Raw genomic sequence first — 24,451 nt, forward strand, 5'->3', positions numbered from 1 at the left:
CCTCTAGTAGAATTTTAATATAAGTCCATATCAAGAATCGTCATCACTTCAACAAATAGTCGATTCTCATATCGCTGAGATTTTAAGTTGTCATCGTATATTAGCAACTCGTTTTGTCACATTTTCGTGGACGTACAAGATATCTCGAATGAATTTCAATATGGAAGTTTGAAGGCAACAAACGGAATTCCTATAATATTTCGTTCAATGGGTATCTGAGTTGTGTTTACCTCCTGCATGATTTCTCTAGCAGTTTCCGTTGTTCCAAAGTTAAAAGTAACCACAGAGCACGTCATTAAATTATTTCATAAAATATCTCACTAGCTAGCTATCTAGTTTAATTTTACCGTTACCGATGCAATACTGCGTGCAGTTCAGTTTGATAATCGGCTAATAACATAATCATAGATCACTGACAACCAACGGTGTCAAGCTTTTGTTTTGTCGTCAGGAAGATAAAACTTAAATTTTTCTAGCTATTTCGGTTTGAAGGGTGGGGCAGCCGTCGTTACTATACTTGAGACCTTAGAACTTGTATCTCAAGGTGGATGGCGCATTTACGTTGTGGATGTCTATGGGCTCCAGTAACCACTTAACTTCAGGTGGGCTGTGAGCTCGTCCACCCATCTAAGCAATAAAAAATAAAATAAAAAAAAACATGTGAGTAAATGTTGTTTTTACTAGTTTTGAGACTTGATATATCACCACGTGAAAGACACTAGCTACCTTGAGACATTTGTAAAGACGGTTGTCCTATCCTTCAAACTAAACTCACAACTGCTTACCGGCAGAAATCAATAGAATGATGGTACCTAACCGTGTCGAAACTCCAGATGGAAATCAAATTTTGTGGCATTTTTTATAGTCCACATACACGTAGCTTTGTATTCGGTAATATGACACTTTCACGACTTAACCTCAAAAAAATCTTCCGATAATTATCCAATCTTCAGATACCATAACAATAAATCTATATATTAATACGTAAAGTAAAAACTTTGTACCCCTTTTTACTAAAATTGTGCGGACAAATGAGTATGAAATTTCCCACACTTATAGAGAATATAGAAAAGTGCAGAATGTTAATATATTTTTAAATTATGCATAAAAAATACATTAAATCATATTAATAACATTACACACACTATCATGTATTTGACCCACACACACGCATGCATACTATTTCTTTAATGTCAAAATTTTCTTATTGTTTAAAAACTGTGGTCAAATTGAGAATAGATTAAATATTGTTTGTCTTTATTAATACTTGTCTAAAGCGTAGTCTTTGCGAAATCTGTGATTATAGAAGTATATAGTCTTTGTCAATAGAATCATTACGTACAAAATTATAATTTCAATTAATTATAGTTGAATTTCGATTACCGGGGGACCACTAGTTGACATAATTATGTATCCGTTGTTCTTATATGGCCCAAATAGCGATAAGCGGACTATGTAAAAAAAATAAAAGTTTATACTTAAGTGTAGTTATCAGAATAAATTTTGAAAACATCAATTCTACAAGTAATGCTTAGTTCTGTTATAATTTTATTCGTTTTATAAGTACAAGTTTCTGCTTCACAGACTCCTATTGCGAACAGCACATCAAGAACGATTGACATTAATACGCATTCCTCTTATTCGCTCGATTGAAATGGATTCTTTTTATTTATTTCTTATTGCTTACATGAATGGACGAGGTCAAAGCCCACCTGGTGTTAAATAGTTAACGGTTAAAGACAGCGTAAACGCCGCCACATATCTTGAGGCATGAGTTCTGAGTCTCAAGTTTTTACAGTACACCGCCGTTGCCCTACTTAGAAAACTTAAATAAATATAAAAAATGTAAACAGCAGAAATATATGAGGCGGTAGTATCTACATGCAGCGTGGCTTCACAAGGCGGCTTACTGCCAGTAAAAACTTTTATACTTAAATGTCAGAATTTTAATGTTGCTTAAGAATTATTAATGCCCACATATAGATTATAATAACAAAAGTCGATCGATGTACAGGCTCAGATTTGATGTCTATTAAATTGAATTGAAATATCATTCGGTATAGCATAATATTATTGGAATATGTTTATGTATTTGTATGTTTAATTCATGTTTGAACGATACTACAGTTATTTCCTCTGGATTACCGTCGGTGTACCGATAGATAATACTTTAGGCATTGAGTCCACCGATGTGTACACAAAAACATTTGTAATAATGTGTGTGTGTGCGTGTGTGTGTGTGTGCGCGTGTGTGTGTGTGTGTGTGTGCGTGTGTGTGTGTGCGTGTGTGTGTGTGTGTAATAAATAAATATTGAAATTCAAATATTTTTTTTATAAAATCAAGTATGAATAAAGTCTACTAATTGTTTAATTATTTTCTGTTAATTCCGCAACTTATTACGTTCGACTTCGAAATAGAGAATATTGACAACTAAACGTTTCCCGTTCTAATGTAAGTAACGCAATTTGTCGAATTTCGTACATTTACCTTAACATTTACGCGAACAACCTTTTCACCGTTCCGCTGTATATATTTTCAAGAGACCCTTACTACAGTTCTGCATTTAGTTCGATAATCAATCGAAAATGAAAGAATGGAAAGTTTTTAGGAAAAGATTAGTAGTTAGTTATATATTTTTATTAATAAATGACTAGTGTAACTAGAATTTCATGTGATAAGGGTTATGTTTTCGGTATTTATTAACATTTACATATACTTAGTATATGGTAAGCATTTGTTCAATATTTTGAAGGTGTTTTTCAAAAAATATTTTATATTCTTTCTTCTTACATCTTCGATTAATGTTGTTGTAATGAAATTATATTTAAACCATCTACTCCATTGTCCGGCCAAGCTATTTCACAAATGAATTGGAAAAAAACACATAGTTAAAATACCTTAACAAAGGAGGCACATTAAGTAAGTATGATTTGTATTAAAATTTCATTAAAAAATTTCAATGTTCAATTATTCTTAATTATGATATTTCAAGTTAAATCAGATAAAACAAAAAAACAATTGTGTGCGTCCCTAAGAATTGAATTATTGATTTCCCATAAATAATAAAATATGATGACCTAAACGCTATGACGAACGCTGAATTCATAAATAGCCATAAATGAATAACAAATCAAATACAAATTACGTTCGAGACAGCACGGATACATCTCGAAGTCTGTTGTTGATTTCAGATGAAACTGCTAAGAAATTTTCCGTCCGTGACAACTCGTCATAGAGGTGCCTTTTGTAAATAAATCACAAAGGACCCAAAGGTCGTTAGTTACCAATTAACTTTGATTGCTGTTTCATTGTCTCTCATATTCAATATTAGTGCAGAATAAATGGGTTAGAACTGATTGAGCGTAGAAAGGATGAGTGACGAGCATCACTTGTGTTTGCTCTCATTTAAGGCGTGACGTAGGATCCCCTCGAATTGTTTATGTCACGAGCCAAGGTTTATTGAATTAAGATAAAACGACACTCGCTTCCGAAGGTTATTATGTGCTGCATTATAATAGTATTATGTACATACATACAATCGATGTTAAATTTTCTCTATATGGTTGAAAAATTCGATTATTTACCGCAGTCATCCGATGTTATTTGTGAGTACTTACTAGTCATAAACAGCCAGGTGCGATCGTTTCGAAAAGTACGATAACCGTATGTAATTCTATTGCAGCTGAAACACCAAACTCACGCCTCAATGCGGATAGCACTTAATTATATTTAAATAAAATTTACCACGCGTTGTCTATGAACTTTGTAGGCAGCGGCTTAGCTCTACCCCCGGCGTTGCTGACGTCCATGGACGACGGTAACCAATCACCATGCTTGGGAGCTTTTTTGGATATTATCAAAATAACCCTTCTACTCATATCTATTCATAAAATATTTATAACTGCTGATACCATGCACCCCACGCTTTTTTTACAATAAAATCATTTTTTCTTACACTATTTTTAATTCAAATTTATTAAAATGTATTTTATATTTTTTTGTTGGATTTTCTATAAAAGTGTATTTTTTTTGTTTTTTTTAAAATATTATTTATTTTTAATTTTTTAGTTGAATTTAAATTTTTTCAATAATTTATTTTAAATGTCAAATTGTCATCGGTCCTTAATAAGTATGCCAAATTTCGACTTAATCCGACGTTTTGAAGGGGATCAAAATCATTTTCAAAGATTCTGTTACATACTAACATACATACGTCTGAAGCTAATAAAAGCGTATTAAAAAAAGAACTCCACACGCATAGCACCAGACGGGCATCTCTATAAATAGCTCGAGCCTTCCAAATACCGAATTCGTTCGCAAAAGTTTTATATCCAGTGTAAAAGAGGTTAGCGTATCATCAGCGGGACGAGGTTGGCGTGTTGATTAATAATCCTTCGCTCTTTGAGCTCGAAACTCAAACAAGCGCCGGGGTTTTTGCGTTCCACCCTGTTCATTATACCCTTATTTATTAATGAAAGTTTTTACACGGACTCGGTGAATAGCTACCGTGAAACGTAATCGAGCGTGAACAAATGAATAAGAAATGAAATTATAATTATTGACATTAGTGATTAGTATATTCAACATAAATTTTATCAGCGACGGCTCCTCTATTAAATTTAAGGCCCTTGGTTAATTCTTAATATTAAATATAATACTATTATTATTATTATTTATACTTTATTTCAGTTTTTTTTTAACCATAACAGTTTGTTAGTAAGAATTACTCATAATTAGTAACTTAAAAAAAAATCTAACATACATTTTATATCATTACATTTGTTTTTTTTTCCTTCCAAGTGCCTGCTGCAAAGGCTATTTATTAATCAGCATTCGCTCGATCTTGCTCGATATGATTTTCAGAAGACTGTTGCCACTGTCTCTGACTCGACGCAATAACAATATAATATAATATGATTAGGTGGTTTATGGAGTTCCTGTTTATTAAAACACATCAGCCTAATATAGGATATTGTTAGTATAGTAGTGAATGTTTACATCAAACTTTCAAACAGTGCTCGCTCTGTTTTATATAAAATTAAAACGTTTAAAATTTATTATCTCTAAACAGATTAAAATTTTGCTTTCATTGACCGTGCGTATGATTAGCTTTAGTGTGAGCAAGTTCAAACATTGTTCAACGAAAGTTATAAAATCGTTGATACGTTAATGAGCACACGGATATATCTATAGCATACTAATTGTTATCAGTTATTGACCTGGAACAACTATACCCCAATACCGGATGGATAAACTGCTGAAATCCGTGAAACGAAGGCAAACATTTTTGGAACGAAGTTCCTTATGGGACGATGCGGTGGGGTACCCTAACCGCAAAAAACGTCCGTAACGTAAGACTTTTATTAGTAATGCACACAGTGTACGACTTAACTTTGTAATAACGTACAAAAATAACATATTTTTTTATTATAATATATTTTTTATAAATCATTGTGACTAAAATTAAGTTGATAACTTTGTGAAGTTTTTTATTTTATTTTTATTAATAAAAAAATCATAATAAAAAATGTATACCCGAATAATTATTTTCTTTATACCTCGACCATTATTTTATACCCACGACACCACACATATTATATTTTTTTTTGTTTGCACTTACTTATGGTTTTAGTGGGAGCCTCGGAGAATTCTTCAGGGTCACATCGGCTTGGGGTAGGTCTTCCGGCGGAGCGTCGACGGCCACTAGGCGCGGAGCTGGTGGTCGTTGTTTGCTGATTGGTGGCCGTGTACTGCACTGTAGCCATCTGTATTATAATAAATTTTGTTTTTTTTTTCCAATTTTCTCATCTTTTTTTTTCCTACTTAAGTTGAGAGCCTTCAGAGGCTATTTCAGCGTAACCTTAACTAGTAGGTGAGCTTACGGGGCTCAAACCTAACGGCGTTTCTACCACGAACCCTAGCAAGAGCTATGCTTCGCAGAATCTACCACCGGATCGGAAACGCGACCCACTTAGAAGATCCGGTGAGAAACTCAGTGGGCTGTGTCTGAGGGTTCAATTTCTCATCGGTCGTTGATTGTGATTTCAAGAAGAAACTAAGCTGTTTTTACAATATGTAAGTTTTTGTGCTCACTTGCACCTACAAGCATAAACTGTAAATTCGAGATGTTTGACTCGGTATTTCAGAAACATCGCAGTATCATAGTAAGGTACAGTATCGAAGGCGACTAAAGGATTTATTGGAAAATGGGTAGCAGGGTTCTCTAAGTATTACACTGCGTACTGCGATCGCCGGCTGGGATTTACTGGTGGTAGAGCCGGTTTTAAGCCCGCCCAAATAGGCACCAAGCCCTTGCTTATTTCTGCCGCGAGCAGTTGCGCGTTTCGGTTTGAAGAGTGCATCACCCATATAGAATTCAGACTTCGAGTTCATGTCTTAAGTTGGGTGGCGACGTTCACACACCAAGCCGTGAACTTGCTCGTTCATATATCTCACAAAAATAAATTTTAAATAATTCAAATAACGAACCGAGTCTAGTGACTAAGAAACTGATTTTTTTTATTACCTCAAATCACTACATAGTATAAAACAAAGTCGCTTTCTCTGCCCCTATATCTGTCTGTCCCTATGTATGCTTAAATCTTTAAAACTACGCAACAGATTTTGATGCGGTTTTTTTTATAAATAGAGTGATTGAAGAGGAAGTTTTATATGTATCATAACATCCATTAAATAGTGGAGAAATCAATAATAAATTACAGTTTCCGAAGCGAAGTGAGGGCGGGTCGCTAGTAAATTATAAATAAATTAAACACCCGAAGAAAGTTTAAATTATGTTAAAATGTTAAAGTTAAATGAAAACATTGGAATATGCAACAGTAAATATGACTAGTCAAAGTTTTCTAGTTATCTAGTTTTAACTAAGAAAAACTTTGTTAGAACTAAATGTATTATTCTAATTCACTAACATTAGGTATGTGTGACGCCAATATACTCTGACTGTTCAATGATTTACCTCAACAAATGTAGCGTAATATGCGATCTTCAGGGAATGCAATGTGCTCATTCTACACACAAATGTAACAAGCTCAAGTACCAGCTTATTGAAGTTCGCTCAATATTGAATTTGTGACAAATGTGATATTTCGAAATTTAATATCATTCAGAAATATGAAATATCAAGAAATTCCATTTACTTCTTGTTCATCACAATGGAGTTGTTTCCTTTATAAATACTTAGTATATTTCAACTGAACTGCAATTTATAATAGAGTTGATATTGTCTTTTTTTCTTGCATTCTTTTTGCATTTCCATTAAAAATTATTGTAAGTAAATGTGATTTAGAAAAAAAACATTCTTATCTAAAATCGAAAAAAAAAAGTCAACAACTTCCTCATTAGAGACAGCCAACGATCTTGAATTCTTATTGAAAAATCATCTTAGCTGCTCGGCATATCTTGAAGCGAATTTTTTTATTTTTTTTTTTTTATTGCTTAGATGGGTGGACGAGCTCACAGCCCACCTGATGTTGAGTGGTTACTGGAGCCCATAGACATCCACAACGTAAATGCGCCACCCACCTTGAGATACAAGTTCTAAGGTCTCAAGTATAGTAACGACGGCTGCCCCACCCTTCAAACCGAAACGCATTACTGCTTCACGGCAGAAATAGGCAGGGTGGTGGTACCCACCCGCGCGGACTCACAAGAGGTCCTACCACCAGTAATTACGCAAATTATAATTTTGCGGGTTTCATTTTTATTACACGATGTTATTCCTTCACCGTGGAAGTCAATCGTGAACATTTGTTGAGTACATATTTCATTTGAAAAATTGGTACCCGCCTGCGGGATTCGAACACCGGTGCATCGCTCAACACGAATGCACCGGACGTCTTATCCGTTAGGCCACGACGACTACAAATATACTCCCATTGTAATTTATATGGGCAATTAATCGTAGCATATTTTAAAATATTTCATACTAGCTGACCCGACAGACTTCGTAGTGCCTCAATCGATAAATAAAAGACCTAAACTTTTGTATAAAATAAACTTAAAACAAACAAAATGAATCCGTCCGACGGGGGGGGGGGACATTATAGGAAAAACAAAATTGTAATTTTTATTTAATTCCGAGCTTTCTCATAATTATCTACCTTTTAAGCCTTCTCTGGACTTCCACAAATAATTCAAGACCAAAATTAGCCAAATCGGTCCAGCCGTTCTCAAGTTTTAGCGAGACTAACGAACAGCAATTCATTTTTATATATATATATAGATTACATCACGTAAATATTATATATAAACACTATGTGCATTACGCATTAACATTACATTTATCAATTTTGTGGTATTATTATTATCAAACAATATTTTACAGATGCAAATTCACCTAGCGTTTTCCCCAACATACCATGAACGTGTCAAAACTATTATAAAAGACATCTCAGCTAAACATCAGCACTATACATGAAGGAAACTTATCGAAAACCGTGGCACCAACTACATTATACTTATTATATTTGGGATTGATTAGCACTAATTGTGAAAAGCAGAATGTTTAAATACTTAATCGTTAGCAACCGGTTTTATAGGATGACGTGATAAACTAATATTTAAATTAAGCTCAAACATAAAAACAAAACAAAAATAGCCGTTCGAGTTCAGGTACATTCGAAAACCAAAATTACTTCTGTTGCATTTTATAAAGACGCACGTAGCGTTTACTCGTATTTATCAGAGTTACGTGTGAATTTACTTGATTGCTATGGAAATCGAATTGGTCCATTTCGGTTTGCTTCGGGCGTAGTTTTCACACTCTGCCGGTTTCTCTCGCTGTACGAGTGTATGTACGTATCAACGCGTCGGGATATTGATTAACAGAACCACGCTGATCAATTTCTGTTCGCAGCAATTTGTGATCCTGTTTCATGAAGCGTCAGTATTTACTATTTTTTTATTTATTGCTTAGATAGGTGAATGAGCTCACAGCCCACCTGGTTTTAAGTGGTTACTGGAGCCCATAGATATCTAGAACGTAAATGCGCCACCCACCTTGAGATAAGTTCTAAAGTCTCAGTATAGTTACAACGGCTGCCCCCACCCTTCAAACCGAAACGCATTACCTACTGCTTCACGCAGAAATAGGCAGTGTGGTGGTACCTACCCGCGCGGACTCAGAAGAGGTCCTACCACCAGTAAGAAGGAGAAGAAGAAGAACATAATAATACTATGACCATCGCTGAACACGAAACGCATCGATTTCTTTAAACGACGTGCTCGGCGCTTTTTGTGCATGGCATCATCATAGTATTAATGTCATACAAAATCTGTCCATAAATAGTACAATACCTACTGTAATAATTAAAAACCATAATTGTACACTTGAATAATAATTTGGATCTTGCCATTTTCAGATGAGAATTGTGTTCTCCCTTTACCTCTGATCTTTGTTGAGCGTACTCGTGATATCAAAATGGAGTGTGGAAGGAAAGCTGTAGCAATATGATAGTATTGCATGTATTAAATGTGAAGCCAGCAATTTAGGAAATTCCATCCGCTCGGTGTCAGCGGAATGTTTGTGTAAAATATAATATAGAATTTTTAGCATATAAGCTTAAACTTTTTGGAATGGTATTGTTATAAAACAAATTTAAAATACAAAGTATAAATGATCATAACAATTTTATTAAAATCCGAAATTCTTACCCTGTCGTTATAATCGTAGGTAGCGGTGCCTCTTCCCTCGAGGTACTCTTGAAATTGTGAAATGACACAAACCATGGCGTACAGCTGAAACAAAAAGCATCATTAGAAGTTGAAATAATTATTTCGCTCTACTCCCGAATACAACTTTTTTTTTGTCCGAAATAAAAAGTTATTTTACACAATCAAAACCCTTTAAATTATACAACAATGAAAGTTAGAGAGTGTCGCGCCCTCATTTCCATAATACACGTCGCCCCACCCTTCAAATGGCTCGGGTTCTACCTATCTACCTGTTATTTAAATTTAAGAACGTCGATTAAATAAACGCGAATACGTAGCGCTGTTGTTATCCCTCATTGTCAGTAGGGCTGTGACACGTCCAAAATAAAGACCTAAAAATAGTAAGCCTAAGACGGAAACGATCGTCGTCAATCCCGCCGCAGAACCCTGACCTAGCTCCAACGAATTACGTAAAGATCAAACACATTCTTTGAAGTCGTTCCATATCATATTTGTACCCAATTTCACGCTTGTTTGGGTTTCCGCCCCGTCATTAATTATGTGTCTGTAACTTATACATAATTTAGCATTTCGTCGAAAGGACGAACCAAGTATGAAATGGGGTATTTAACCAAATTAGTAAGATGAATAGGCTTTTTGTCAAGAACACTGAATAATATCTTTACTCGGATTATGGACGATCTTCACTATGATAAATGACTAGAGTATTATCATTCGTATAATTGAGAAGCATTGTTTTGTATTTGTAATTCAGTTGTAATTCAGTTAATTCTAATTTAATAAGAGGGAATTTAGAATTTAGCATTATTATTGGCCTAAGTGTAGCCAATGCATGTAAGCCAACATGAAGTTTTAAAATTTCAAAACTTAAAACAATATATTTCTCGACATTAGAGGTCGGATAATCATGATCTATGAGACCATTTTATTATAGGTTGTTTTTTTTTCAAAATTATGTCGAGTCGACGCCATAGTCTAGAAGAGATTCCATGATTTGTTTTTTTTTATACTTAAGCTTCTTCTATAGTAAAATGCACATCCACGCATCGCCACTTGGGTATAAATCAAATCAATATCTCCAGGTTAAACAAAGAAAGGTGAAATTTAGTTTTCATTTTATTTCCGTCTACAAAGATACTTAAGGATCAACGAAAAGGTTATACATGTATATTATGTATACAATATTGTATCGGCAAAGTAAAGGTTTCGCTATCCGATGAACCGACCCACCATCTAAGATTCTTTCACCTTGGAGCGCTCCCTAAATAAAATTTCATATTTTTCCTCAATGAATATTCAATTGTGTGTGAAGGGGTTTTTTCGGTATTTATTTCAAAGTATGCGAAGGTTAATTATGTTTATCCGCTCGGTATTGTATGGATTCGTAGGATTTGAATTGATTAATCTGAATTGTAGAAATTTTTATCTGTGATCCATTGAGCGCTTCAAGATTGATGTTGGCTTATAAAATGAAATGAAAAAACTTTAAGCGAACATCAGTTCTACATCCATTTTATAGGTACCTACAGTGTTAGCTTTAGGTATACGTAACTTCAACAACCTCTAAAATAAAAGCTGGCAGGCGTAAAAGTGAAAATATTAAATAATTTTAAATTAAAAACGCGTTTGCCACAAACAAAATAACTTTAAATTTTGAAACAGCGCGACGAGAAAAGATGTGATTAAAATGCGTTATATAATTTTGTAGACTTACGCCTTACTGTGCTCTAAAATGTAGGTAGTAGTAGATAAGCTACCTGTGAAAGTATTTTGAAATTACAGCTTCCAGCTATCCACAAAATTCGTAAACGCTATTAGAAAAAAAATCATCGTCTGGCGGTATAGGTAAATATGTACTGATCGTGTGTTTTCGAAAGACTTCTATGATGAAGAGATAATTTCTTCGTATAATAAATTTAATTTGCAAAGTTTTATGTTGGCGTAAATCTATATGGCTCCAAACCCATTCTGCCTATTTTATATCTCAATACAGTCATCTGTTCCTTTTTGAGATATCTGTTATTCAATTTGACTGAAATGTTCGACCTTATGTCTCAATTTAGGTCATAGCATTCACGTCATGATGTCTACGAAATTCTATTAAGTACTTAATTCTAGATAAAAAAATATCATCTCATTCAAACCCCAATACTATCGTGCTTAGACTTTGTATAGGATTACTTGTGGTAATTAAGTGAATTTAAATGAATCTTATTTTTCACCTTACCACTAGTAATTAAGTTGAATGAATTTAAAACACGACATATTATTCACGAGCAACGGACAGGTAAATAATTGCTTCGAAAAATTAATGGGTTCTCTCGAATAGAGCTACGGAATTAGTATTTCGCTTGCTTCACGGGAATGGAAGTTTTTAATGATAGTTCTTGTTTTTACTACTAGCTAAAATACTGTACTGTAGATACGTGCTCGATTCTTCATCAAATTAGTGTCTTTGTTACAGACATTTTACGGTAGATATGTTCTTTTTTTTAAGAAAGACGAACGAGCCAAGCCAGCTGCTATTAAGTGGTTTCCGAAGCCGATAGGTAGCGTGCTTCCAGCCACCTTCGATTGTATGGGATATAAGTTGTCTTACTCTTCAAATCGAAAGCATAAGTTCCTTGAAGCAAAAATATTCAGGACTTTGGTATCCATCTGTGCGGATCTACAGGATCCATACTATCAAAAAATGCAAAATGGTGATCGCAGTATACCGGGACAAAACTGCTGCTGCAAAGCTGGCCATTCTCCTGTGAATTATTTAGTTGCCTTTTATGACTTCTACGGGATGGATTGGGGTGGTGCCATTCTAGGCCTTCACGCACTTTATTTCCATCACACAAGAGAAAATAATTTTGCTCATGGAGCACATATTTTTAACTTTAAGTTTATTTAGCTGTCACCATTTTAAAAGCGTACAGCTACGTTGTACAAAAGTAATTTCATAGTAGACGTCTAAGTCAATAATTTTTTAAATTAATCTTTCATCAAGAAAAATATACTTCCTTTAAATTAACTTTATGTTTCCTTTTGATGTCGTCTGCTACCAATATTACTGAAGTTGATCGGATTATTACTTTTTAAACTGGTTATCTGAAATATCGCAATTGGTTTCTTATTTCTAAAAATGCGATTTATTTACTTCTTTCTTCTTCTTCTCAGTCGTGTCACTCTTGACAGAGTGGTCGTGATCGTCATGTAGTGTTGGAAGGGGCAGACTTGATGCGTCTCACGATGTCGCGCCATCTCTCCCTGCTCGAAGCCATTCTACTGCACTCATTTAAGGGACCTCCCACTGCAATTTTAATTTGGTCGGTCCACCGCATTGGTGGCCTCCCGCGCGGTCTTGTACCATCAACGCTTCCCTGTACAACGAGGCGTTCTATGGACCGACCATCTCGTCGCGAAACGTGTCCGAAGAAATTCACCATTCGAGACTGTACTATACCAAATAGACGCTGCTTGATGCCGAGTTCCTGAAGTATCGAGACATTTGTACGAAAGTCGGTCCACGAAACTCCAAGCATTCTTCTCCAGCACCACATTTCCAGAGCGTCTATTTTCTTCCTTTCTTACTTACCTTACTTACCTGCATGAAATTTTCTTGGAACTAATGGATTGATCGACCGTCATTTGCGTTACAGTCGCCAGTATGAAGCAATGTTTTTAACGATTAATGAGTTTACTTTCTTACTGATGGACTTATGCAAGAACTCTAGTAGCTGTCATGATGCCTCCTACCACAAAGTATATATGGGCGCAAACGCTACTGTTAGCAATAATTAACATAATAATATATAGTTTAGTTTATTATATGTTATTGTTTATTTATTATTAGCAAGATGAAACTGTTATTCTACCATATTTAATAAAAAAATTAGCAGACGCTGTTTTGATGTGAAAATGTTCCGAATACGTTTAATGTTTATATTATTGTTTAAAAACACAAATGACTGTGTAAATAATTAAATATGAATAAAGCATAAATATTAATAATAATTTATATTATAATTAACAGTAATAATTTAATTAAGTATTGTAATTGTTATGCAATGATGTTGTTGGCGTCATCTATCATTAGGCTGGATAATAACAATGTTTGATGTTTATATTAGTTAAAAGTAATTTATGTAAAACAAATTAATGTCAGAGTCATGTAAAAATAACTAAAATATGTATTGTGAATATTAAGCCATATTTTGTGAATTGCTTAGTAATTATATTTATTTGTTGTAGTTGCTATAACCAACACAAAATGGCTAATTGTGTAAGAACTAAGACGTAGCTTTTTGTAATAAAATAGTAATGTTAAAGTTTTATAGAATTGTATTGTATTTTGATTGTCAAAGACCTTATGTGTGTAAACCCTGGCGTAACGCCGACATATACGTGTTTTTCGTTGTATAGATTGGCACATTTATTTTCACAGTAAAAAAATGACTTTAATCTCAAGCCTCCATGTTACTATTGCACGTTAAGGTGTCTACAGTAATAAATTCAAAAATGAGGCAATAAACAAAATGTGTGGGAAACCAATTTTTAAAATTGTTCGCGAGTGGAGGGGTTTGGAGTATTGGGGCAGGGCGGTCGCCCACATGCGAGGTGCGTAAATGACCCGGGCAGGCCGATGATAGGTTCCGTAACAGAAAAAATAGATTACGTTTCTTGTGGAATAACATATTTAGGACAGATTCATCCCTTTGGAGTCTTTGAGACTGATTTTCACTTCATCGAAAACTAAAATCGATATAGCACTATTAAAATATAAAAAATTTTTTTCATTGGCGTAGATAGCCTTACTAATCACACATTAAATGGGTTTTGATGTTCTATACGTCATAACGTGAATGCTTTTGTCCATTCGTTTTTGTGTTAGTTTCAATTAAATTGGATTAACAGCTATTCAATTTTTCAAAGATTTGAAATGGGAATCGGAAGCAACCCATGCGAACTCCCAAAATTTTGCATCACTACTAGTGACTGTTTACTTTTTCCTAGTAGTAGTGGTAGTAGTAGTAGTGTAGCCCGTTTCGACGAATAGCATTTCTTAGGGATTTAGATAATCAGTTTCGAAGATTGAAAGTAATGAAACCAATACAAGAACTTTGAATTAATATGTAAATCATTATTCAAAAATTGATAAATGCAATAGAATGTTGTAATGTGGTAGAGTTAACATTGTTATTTATATTTTGACATTCAACAAGTGTGTTATACTGACATCTAAGTTCAAATAAATGATTTTGAATTTGAATAATCTCTCTCTCTCTCTGTCTCTTCATTACCTTCTGTATTCTTTTTTTTTTCTACCTAAGCTGGTAGCCTTGAGAGGCTATGCCAGCGTAACCTAGCGAGTAGGTGGGCTCACGGGGCTTCTAACCCGACGACGTTGCTAGTCTTTTAATGGTGGTAGGACCTCTTGTGAGTCCGCACGGGTAGGTACCACCACCCTGCCTATTTCTGCCATGAAGCAGTAATGCTTTTCGGCTTGAAGGGCGGGGCAGCCGTTGTACTGTTAAAAGTGAGACCTTAGAATTTATGATCCAATGTGGGTGGCGATATTTACGTTGTAAATGCCTATGGGCTCCGGTAACCACTTAACTCCAAGTGAGCCGTGAGCTCGTTCAATCATCTAAGCAATAAAAATATTCTGATTTATTACAATGGATAGGATGATAAAGAGACCGCCTTATTGTGATCGTATTCATAGTATTGCACAAACGAAATTGTGGAGCAATATTATCTTGTAAATTGTTTTAAAACCAATTTACAAGATAATATTGCGGTAATTTTAAAATAGAAAAAGATCGTGTTTCAATTGAGAAATAGACCCAATGTTTAAGGTCAATCGAAAACGATATATGTATTTATGTTTGGAAAATCATAATTTTCGTAAAAAAAACAGGTTAAAATTATATTTATTATACACTTATATCTATATTTATTTACCTTACATACTTTTATTATACTTACCATAGACTTATACTGTTAATTAATAGTCAACTATAACTAAATAGTTAATTAATAATAGTTTCAATTAAAATAAAATTATTTAATAGAGAAACGCTCCAATCATACTGATTATTTAACTTACTTTGCAATTAAAATATAATATATTTTAATATCATTAACCACCTTTTACAGATTAGTATATAATAATTATACACATTATGTTAGTTATGCTCTTGGTATTGTCGGTCTCTACAATAAATAAATCAAAAATAAGTCAGTCACTCCACCGATCTCAAAAGAAAATGTTTGTTTGCTGTTGTCTCAAATTATAAATAGGTTTTTATGATATCACATGCTGAAATCTTAAACATAAATATATGAGACATTAACTCAATATTGAATACGTAATAAAACTTAATAATAACTTTGGGGCAATATATTTTTATATAGCCGTAGTAAACTTAACAATAGCAGACATCGTTAGCTCTGAAGAGAACATTATTACGATGAAGAAGAAAATGAAATTTTGAAGGTTTAGTTTCATATGCCAAACGCGTGAGAGATCATGCAAACCCGACGGTGGAAATTCAACTGAAATAAGAACAAAGAAAGTTTGTTTTGCACATTTTAAAAGACGATTTGTTTTAGTGCGATTCGTGGAAGTTACAGACAGAGAGACAGAGAAAGAGAGATGGGGGAGAACATATCAGTATCCTTGGGACATAATTTTCTTAAGCTGACCGTTATGTTTTAGGTATAATATCAATGACTAATATGATCATTAAAATGTCCATTAAACAGATGGTAACTGGGCCAGGAGAGCGAAATTTGTATTTACAAAAGCACGAAATAAATTTTTTTTAAGAGTTTAAGTATTGCGAAAGGAAAAATGTTTTATTAATCAAAGTCGACGTTTGGCGACCTGTTTAGTCGAATGAATCGCTGGAATCGAGAAGAGGATAAACGTCGACGCTTTTGTTCGACAAATATTAGCTGAATTAAGGAAATCTATGTTAGATTTGTGCTATTCATCGGAAATTATTTCATATGTTCTATACTTTTTCTGTATTCGCCTATACTTTTCATTTAGTAAGAGAAGTGTATACAGGTACAAATTCATTGAATTTTTTTAATCATAATGTCGACTCACATTATCAAAGCTTCAGCTCGAGCTTTCTGTCAGCTAACGCTAATCAAAATAGCGTTACCAAATTCCTAAGACGCTTATTGCCCGTCTTAAGATATAAGGAAATAAAGGCTTATTTTATGTTCTTCGAATTACGAAGCATGAAACTTTAATTTTCTCGAAGTCGAGGAAATCCAATCAGATTTTGCACAAACATCTCTCGGCGAATTTATCTTTATTACTACTACGGTATTCCTACAGAAATCGCTTGACGTTTTATAGCGTTACGTTTAAAATAAAATTATTTTACGTGTGCCTTTATACAAGAGTAATAACAGTGCAGTGTTGATAGGCTACGAGTGTCATGGAAGTCATGTATATAGTTATTTTCGTAATCTATATTCTTATGTCAATACGTGAAGCAAAAACTTTGTACCCCTTTTTATGAAAATTGCGCGGACGGAGGAGTATGAAATTTCTCACACTTATAGAGAATATAGAGAAGAAGTGCACAATGCTAATATTTTTTTTTAAATAATGCATAAAAGATATCTATATATTAATACGTGAAGCAAAAACTTTGTATCCCTTTTTACGAAAATTGCGCGGACGGAGGAGTATGAAATTTTCCACACTTATAGAGAATATAGAGAAGTAGTGCACAATGCTAATATTTTTCAATTCATTTTTTTCAAATCAATAAAGAAAACATTACACACACTACATACCATATATTTGATGCACACATGCATGCATACTATTTATTGTCAAACTATTGTTCTTGACGTATGTTGTCAAATTGAGAATAGATTAAATATTGTTTGTTATTGTTAATATTTTTTATAATATTCCAATTGATTATAGTCGAATTTCGACTACTGCGGGACCTCTAGTATTAAATCAATAAACAAAACATTACACACACTGCCATGTATTTGATACAACACATACATAAAAATATACTCTTTGTTTACTGTCAATTGGGAAACTTTTGTTATTGTTTAAAGTCTGTGGTCGAATCTAAAATAGATTAATATTGTTTGTCTTTAATATTATTGATCTATAGTGCAGTTTTGGCGTATACTGTGATTATATTATCGAAATATAATAGTGTTTGACAATAGAACCATAATAATTTTTAAACTTATAATTTCAATTAATTATAGTCGAATCTCGACTACTGCAGGGCCACTAGTAAAGTTGAAAAGTCAAACAATACTTTATTTGTGCAACACTGTGTAAGTACACCAGGATGTAGAAGCAGTAAACAGGCGAGCTATAAAACTAAAGGTGATTACATCGTAACAAAGTCATTCTGTTTCATTGTTTTCACACCTTGTCAATTATTTTTATAGCGTGTAGCTTAACTCTGTATTGCCAATATTGTTGTTATTTCATGAAGAAACTAGATGATGACCGAGCTTTGCTCTATTTTTTTTTTTTGAAAACGCCATCTCGTTGTGTCTTTAAAGCGGTCAGTCAGTTGCCCTCAATTAAGAAAAATAGTATTATTATTCGCCAATAGATGTCGGGAAGAGTTGATTATTGAAAACACGAATAAAACAACATTTTCTGAAAATAAATCTTAGCTAGATCGATTTATCGCCCCCGAAATCCCCTGTATACTAAATTTTATGAAAATCGTTGGAGCCGTTTCCGAGATTCAGATTATATACATACATATTAATATACAAGAATTGCTCGTTTAAAGTTATTAGATTATCATGTGACAAAAAATTTAAAAATCCGGTCTACATGTACACTTTCTTTGAAGCATTTAAATGTTTTTTCGGTTCTATAAGGTCTTTAGCCAAGATTTTTGAAATACTTTTAAAAAGTTTACGTTAAAAAATTACGTTTTTCAAATAGAAATTTTGTTTCAAATCATTTAATATGCAACTTTTTTTTTCTGAATACATATTTATTAAGAGCTAAACTAGCATTCTCATTCTGATAGATGGTGGCATTCACGTTGCAGATTTCTATGGGCTCCAGTAACCTAAGCAATAAAAAAAAGCTAAATTAACATTCTCATTCTTCTTTTGCTAACTTTCTTTTGCCCTTAGACGGGTAAGACGGGTTCTTTTTATTGCGATTGAAGAAGTACAAACAAGACGTGCGGCCCATCTGCTTATGTAATTATATATATTTAATTATTTATATTTACTTTTATTTATGTAAAATGATCATCTTCGCCCTTAGATATCAATAATGCCAGGGGGCATCGCAGTTCTGTTTCCTCGGAAATGTATTTGGTATATTGGTTAATTAAGTTTAGTGAAAGAAATCCACAAGGTAAGGCGAAATAAGAGCAATAACCTCATGCTGTCCGAAGACGCGTATCTTTTGATATCGTTTTGACTATTGCCGCTTAAAATACCTTTAATTCAAGTTCAAGAAGAACTAGTAACGTCTACCTAGTCTTGCCATAAATACTGAGACAAAGGAAAAAAAAAATCTATTGCAAATAACATTTATTAGTTTTATAGTGTGTTAGTTTAATACATAAATATAAAACAATTTAAAGTATAAAAAGCTTATTCGAAGTGGTCTCCATTGGCTTCAATACAGTCCTTTAAACGTTGAGGCCAGTTATCAATAGAAGCACGCACTCTTTCCATGGGAAAATTTTTCACTGCCAATCGTACGGAATGTTTTAGGGACTCCAAATTATCATGGCGTTTAGAGCAAACCGTACTCTCTAAAACTGACCATAAATCATAATCCAGCGGATTAAGATCGGGACTAGATGACGGCCAGTCTTCAGCTCTGATGAAGTCCGAAACGTTCGTTTCCAACCAAGACTGCGTAAACCGAGCTTTATGACCTGGCGCCGAGTCTTGCTGGAAGGACCATTCTTGATTATTGAATATGTTGTTGTTAAGGGGCTTCACTACCTTCTCAAGAATGGTATCTTGATACACTTGTACCGATGTTTTGATACCTTTTTCACAAAAGTATGGCTCAGTCACTCCTTCATAGCTAATATCCCACTAAGCCATCACTGAAGTCGGATAGTACCCACGTTGCACTCTGTCGACTTATTGGGAAGCTTCGTTAGAGCTTTGACCATAAATACGGTCATTTTGTTTGTTAAAATGTTGCTGAATTGTAAAAATTTTCTCATCCGTAAACAAAATTTTTCTATGACCTCCCTTTGCGTACCGCTTCAGTACTTGTTTCGATTTTACTACCCTATTCTCTTTTAAATTATCAGTTAAGAAATGACCAGTACGTCTCTTATAGGCTGCAAGTCCGAAGTCATCTTTTAAAATACGCGACATGGTTCTAGGTGCTATCTTCATCTCCCGAGATAAAATCTTTTGCTTTCGGACAGGATTTCTTCGAATTCTTTCCCTTACTGCTTTGACCACCTTTTTCGTACGAACACTACGTGGACGGCCAGATATTTTTCTGTCACAAACAGAGGAGGTCTCATTACACCTATTAATAGCCCGGTACCCAAACATTTTACTAATACCAAGAGAGTTTTAAAAATTGCATTTAGCTCCATAACTACTTTGTGTAATGCAATCACAGCGATTCGGTTCTCTTTATCACCCCACTCCATTTTAATATCGCAAAATATTGTACAATGTATTGGCGCCAAAATGAGAAAACACAATGAGCAATCATATAAAAATGAGAGATTCCAAATTCAAATGTAATATTTTGTTTATTTTTAATTGTAACAGTGTTTATGGCCAGACTAAGTATAGTATCTTATTTATACCTTTAAACGAGCAATTCTTGTAAATATATATAATCTGACTCTCGGAAACGGCTCCAACGATTTTCATAAATTTAGTATACAGGGGATTTCGGGGGCGATAAATCGATCTAGCTACAATTTATTTTCAGAAAATGTTGTTTTATTCGTGTTTTCAATTATCGATAATCAACTTTATGACTCTTCCCGACATGTATTGGCGAATAATAATACTATTTTTACTGCTTTAAAGACACAACAAGAGGGCGATATAAAAAAAAAAGCAGAGCAAAGCTCGGTCATCATCTAGTTAATCTTAAGTATTGAAAACTACAAGTATCTTTTTGATAATATTCTAAGTGCTTTAATTGTTTTTTAAAAGTGTGCTCGGTGTTCGTTAGTACTTCACTACGTTGTCATGGCAACCCTAAAGGATCCTCTCATTATTGTGTATTATCGCTTTTACCTTATTAAATTTCACAAACATTTCCATTAGGCCGATAAATACAGGATATTTATTTAAATTTAATCATTGCCTTTTTCTGTACACATCCGTAAAAACATTAGGAAATGCTTAATTAAGAAAAGGAGTTGAAAAATCAAGGTTTGATTGAAATAGCTATGTTTGATAGAAGATTTTAACAAAACTCAACTATGACGGCTACAAGTAGGTAGTACTCATAAGTACTGTTCATGGAACTTTCCGTGTAAATTTATGCATAAATTGAGCTGATTGATAAAATAACAATAGTCTTGAGCCTCAACAGCTTGTAGATTCTAATTCATCATCTTTGACATGTGCAGCTATTTGTTAACTTTGACGCCGGGCTTGCGTGTTTGTGTCATTTTACAACGTACAAACAATTCGACATCGCGAACGTAATACTAATAAAACACAATAAAATTTTAGCTCATAAAGCCTTGTTAGAATACTCCGCGCATTTTGCTTGTTGCAATCTGTTAGCTATTATTGTTGGAGCTAGTGTTGACAAGTTCTCTCAAATTCTGTGAGTTCACTTACCCGTCTACGCGTTTTTTTTTTTTTTTTTTTTTTATTGCTTAGATGGGTGCACGAGCTCACAGCCCACCTGGTGTTAAGTGGTTACTGGAGCCCATAGACATCTACAACGTAAATGCGCCACCCACCTCGAGATATAAGTTCTAAGATCTCAGTATAGTTACAACGGCTACCCCACCCTTCGAACCGAAACGCATTACTGCGCAAAGTTGCAATCTTTTCGTAAAGATCTCATCTCGATCACGGAAAACATCTGTTCAGCTTAGACTCACCCTATACATTCGCAAAATGCCCATCAGAAAGGATGACGTCAATCAGTGTCCCACCATTCGTAAAATAGGGTGGCAAATGTCGGTCACTCGGAACGATAAATTCATAGGGATGCGGCTGAATAAATCTACAAAGATTTTGCTACTGTTTTGTTGTATAAACTGTCATTATTCTAGAAATTATGCAAATTTAGTTGACCGACATTATTCTATTTGGAACGCTTAACTAAGCCTTCGGTAGGTAGCCAGTACGGCAAAGGTTAGGCCCACATTGCAGTAATTTAATTCTGTATAGTGGATGGAGCACAGTAACCCAATTAGTGTGAACGCTAGTGGTTTAATCTATCACACAACCAGATCTCTGCTAAATATGCAAACTTACTGCCGAAAATTTGAATTTATTGCTTTATTTATTGAAATTATAAGCTCTTTCATTATCTCACATCTTACTTTTATAACAGAAAAATAGTACTGTTCTAGTTTTATTGATTATATATACCGCTTGCCCTTTTACCCTTTCCAAGTGCTATTTCGCTCAGGGATGTGACGCTTGGGTGATGATCCGGAGATCGAATGAGAGATGAACCCACGCCGCAAAAAAATACTACTTTGCACCAGTTTTATAAATTACCAGCTTCATTTCTTGCATAATTATTTTTGGTTAAATTTTGTGCTTTATTAGTACCTATTTACTGAATATGCATATAGTTTAAATTATTTACAGACGTTCCTCTTAAATTTTGTAAAGGATTGCACGGTCTGCAATATAGTATGATTTTATTTATTTATTTTTTATCTCATAGATGTTTGGACGAGCTCACAGCCCTCCTGGTGTTATGTGGTTACCGGAGCCCACAGACATCTACAACGTAAATGCCGCCACCCACTTTGAGATATGAGTTCTAAGGTCCCAGTATAGTTACATCGGCTGCCCCACCCTTCAAACCTGCTTCATGGCAGAAATAGGTAGGTTATATGTAGTAGTAGGTATATATGGTACGTGCAGTACATAGAAATTATTATTACACAACAAACAAAAATGGTTGTTTGATATGTGAATTCTCGGACTTTGTTTTGTTCTTTATGAATACATATTATTGAAATCAATATTGAGCTTGCACAAAAAAAATGTTTATTTTTGCGATGTTGCATGTGAGCCGAACTTAACGTATTTGTTTCTTTATTATTTATTAATTTATATATATGTACATCAATTGCATGAGTCCAAAAACCATTTTTTTACAGTTTTTTTTTGTATTATATATTTACGGAAAACGTCTTGAAAATTGGTTGATTAATGTAGTAAATCTATCACTTCGACAAATCTATCACTTCGACTTAGAACAGCTCTTTGTTAATGAAGTTGGTAAGAACGTTTCTGACCTACCAATCGCATCACACAATTTGCAATTACGGCACGCTACACACCACATGTAGATCTTACATTTTTCCACGGGTAAAGATTCTGAAAATGCTCGACAAAGTATGGCGCATTCATCGAATGACAAACATGTCGTGTGTCATGCCACCACCCAAGGTAAGTACGACACGACATGTCCGAGAAGCTACGAACGACATATCGAAAGAAAACGGATGCCGTGTTGAATATTGCCGCTGAAAGTTGAAACGTTTCGTGGAACAAATTTTATTTCGCGTTTGAAATTTATGCTTTAGAGTTTCGTCATGAGGTGCATTATCTGATTTCGAAAACCTGCCCCACAATATAGATAAAGATTTACTTCATATAAATTATTCGCGGTTTTAAAAAAACCGCAAAACAAACCACTTCGAGTAGTATTGTTGATCGAAGACTTCGATAAAGCGGCACGACACGAGAACCCTCTCATCGTGGCCGCTGGTAACTACATTCCCGATCCTGCGGAAAGAACGGAAAGCAGTCGACGTCGCCCCAAACACGTCATTTCGGATCCTGCCGATCCACTAACGGTGCTTTTAGGTACCCCAAGCACCGGTCACCGTTCTCGTCGAACCCGTCGCTTGCGACGAAGGGCTCGACGAGTAAATTAACGCCGGATCTTCTCAGTGGGTCGCGTTTCCGATCCATTGGTAGATTCTGCGAAGCACGGCTATCGCTAGGGTTCGTGTTAGCAACGTCGTCAGGTTTGAGCCCCGTGAGCTCACCTACTAGTTAAGGTTCCGCTGAAGTAGCCTCTCAGCTTAGGTAGGAAAAAAAATCAAAACAAAAAAAGAAAACTTTTTTATTTAGAATTTAAAACACCATAAACTTCTACAGATTATAAAAATAGGATGAATCGATTCAGATGTGTTTGAAATGAGTTCGAAGAGATTCTCATTATTTCACACGATCTACTTTTTTATGAAATGAACAAACTAATTTCATGGGGGAAAATGTCTATTGATTGCATTTAGTTTATTATTGGTGGCGGGAAAGCTCGTTTAACTATACCTATAGTTTTTAGGAGGATTCCCTTTTCTTAAACGAAGATCCGTCACGCCTATCGTGACAAATTCATTGCAGTTTTTTCGTTCCTTCATTTTTTAAATGAGTCTATTTATAAAAGTCTTCTCAATGACTCTTTAAGCGTATTTACTAACTGAATGTCTAATCAATGTAGGATATACTACTACTATTTTAAAAATACAATTTTAATTTACCCAAATGTCTGTAATGTTGTATGCAGGTTTACGATATAACCTA

At 34.3% G+C, this 24,451-nt stretch overlaps 1 protein-coding gene across 2 annotated transcripts in view; it reads right to left on the reverse strand.

Moving 5' to 3' along the window:
• Nucleotides 1-24,451, reverse strand: part of LOC114244552 (uncharacterized) — a 127,985-nt gene that overhangs the window by 24,336 nt on the left and 79,198 nt on the right. For both annotated transcript variants that reach the window (XM_028176406.2, XM_089728301.1), the window contains 2 exons: nt 9,674-9,757; nt 5,622-5,766 (listed from right to left, as the gene is read on the reverse strand). In XM_028176406.2, the coding sequence (XP_028032207.2) occupies nt 5,622-5,766; nt 9,674-9,757 (229 nt within the window). The remainder of the gene's footprint in view (nt 1-5,621; nt 5,767-9,673; nt 9,758-24,451) is intronic.

Source organism: Bombyx mandarina, chromosome 01, assembly GCF_030267445.1.
Source record: "Bombyx mandarina strain Sakado chromosome 01, ASM3026744v2".
Lineage (NCBI taxonomy): Eukaryota > Metazoa > Arthropoda > Insecta > Lepidoptera > Bombycidae > Bombyx > Bombyx mandarina.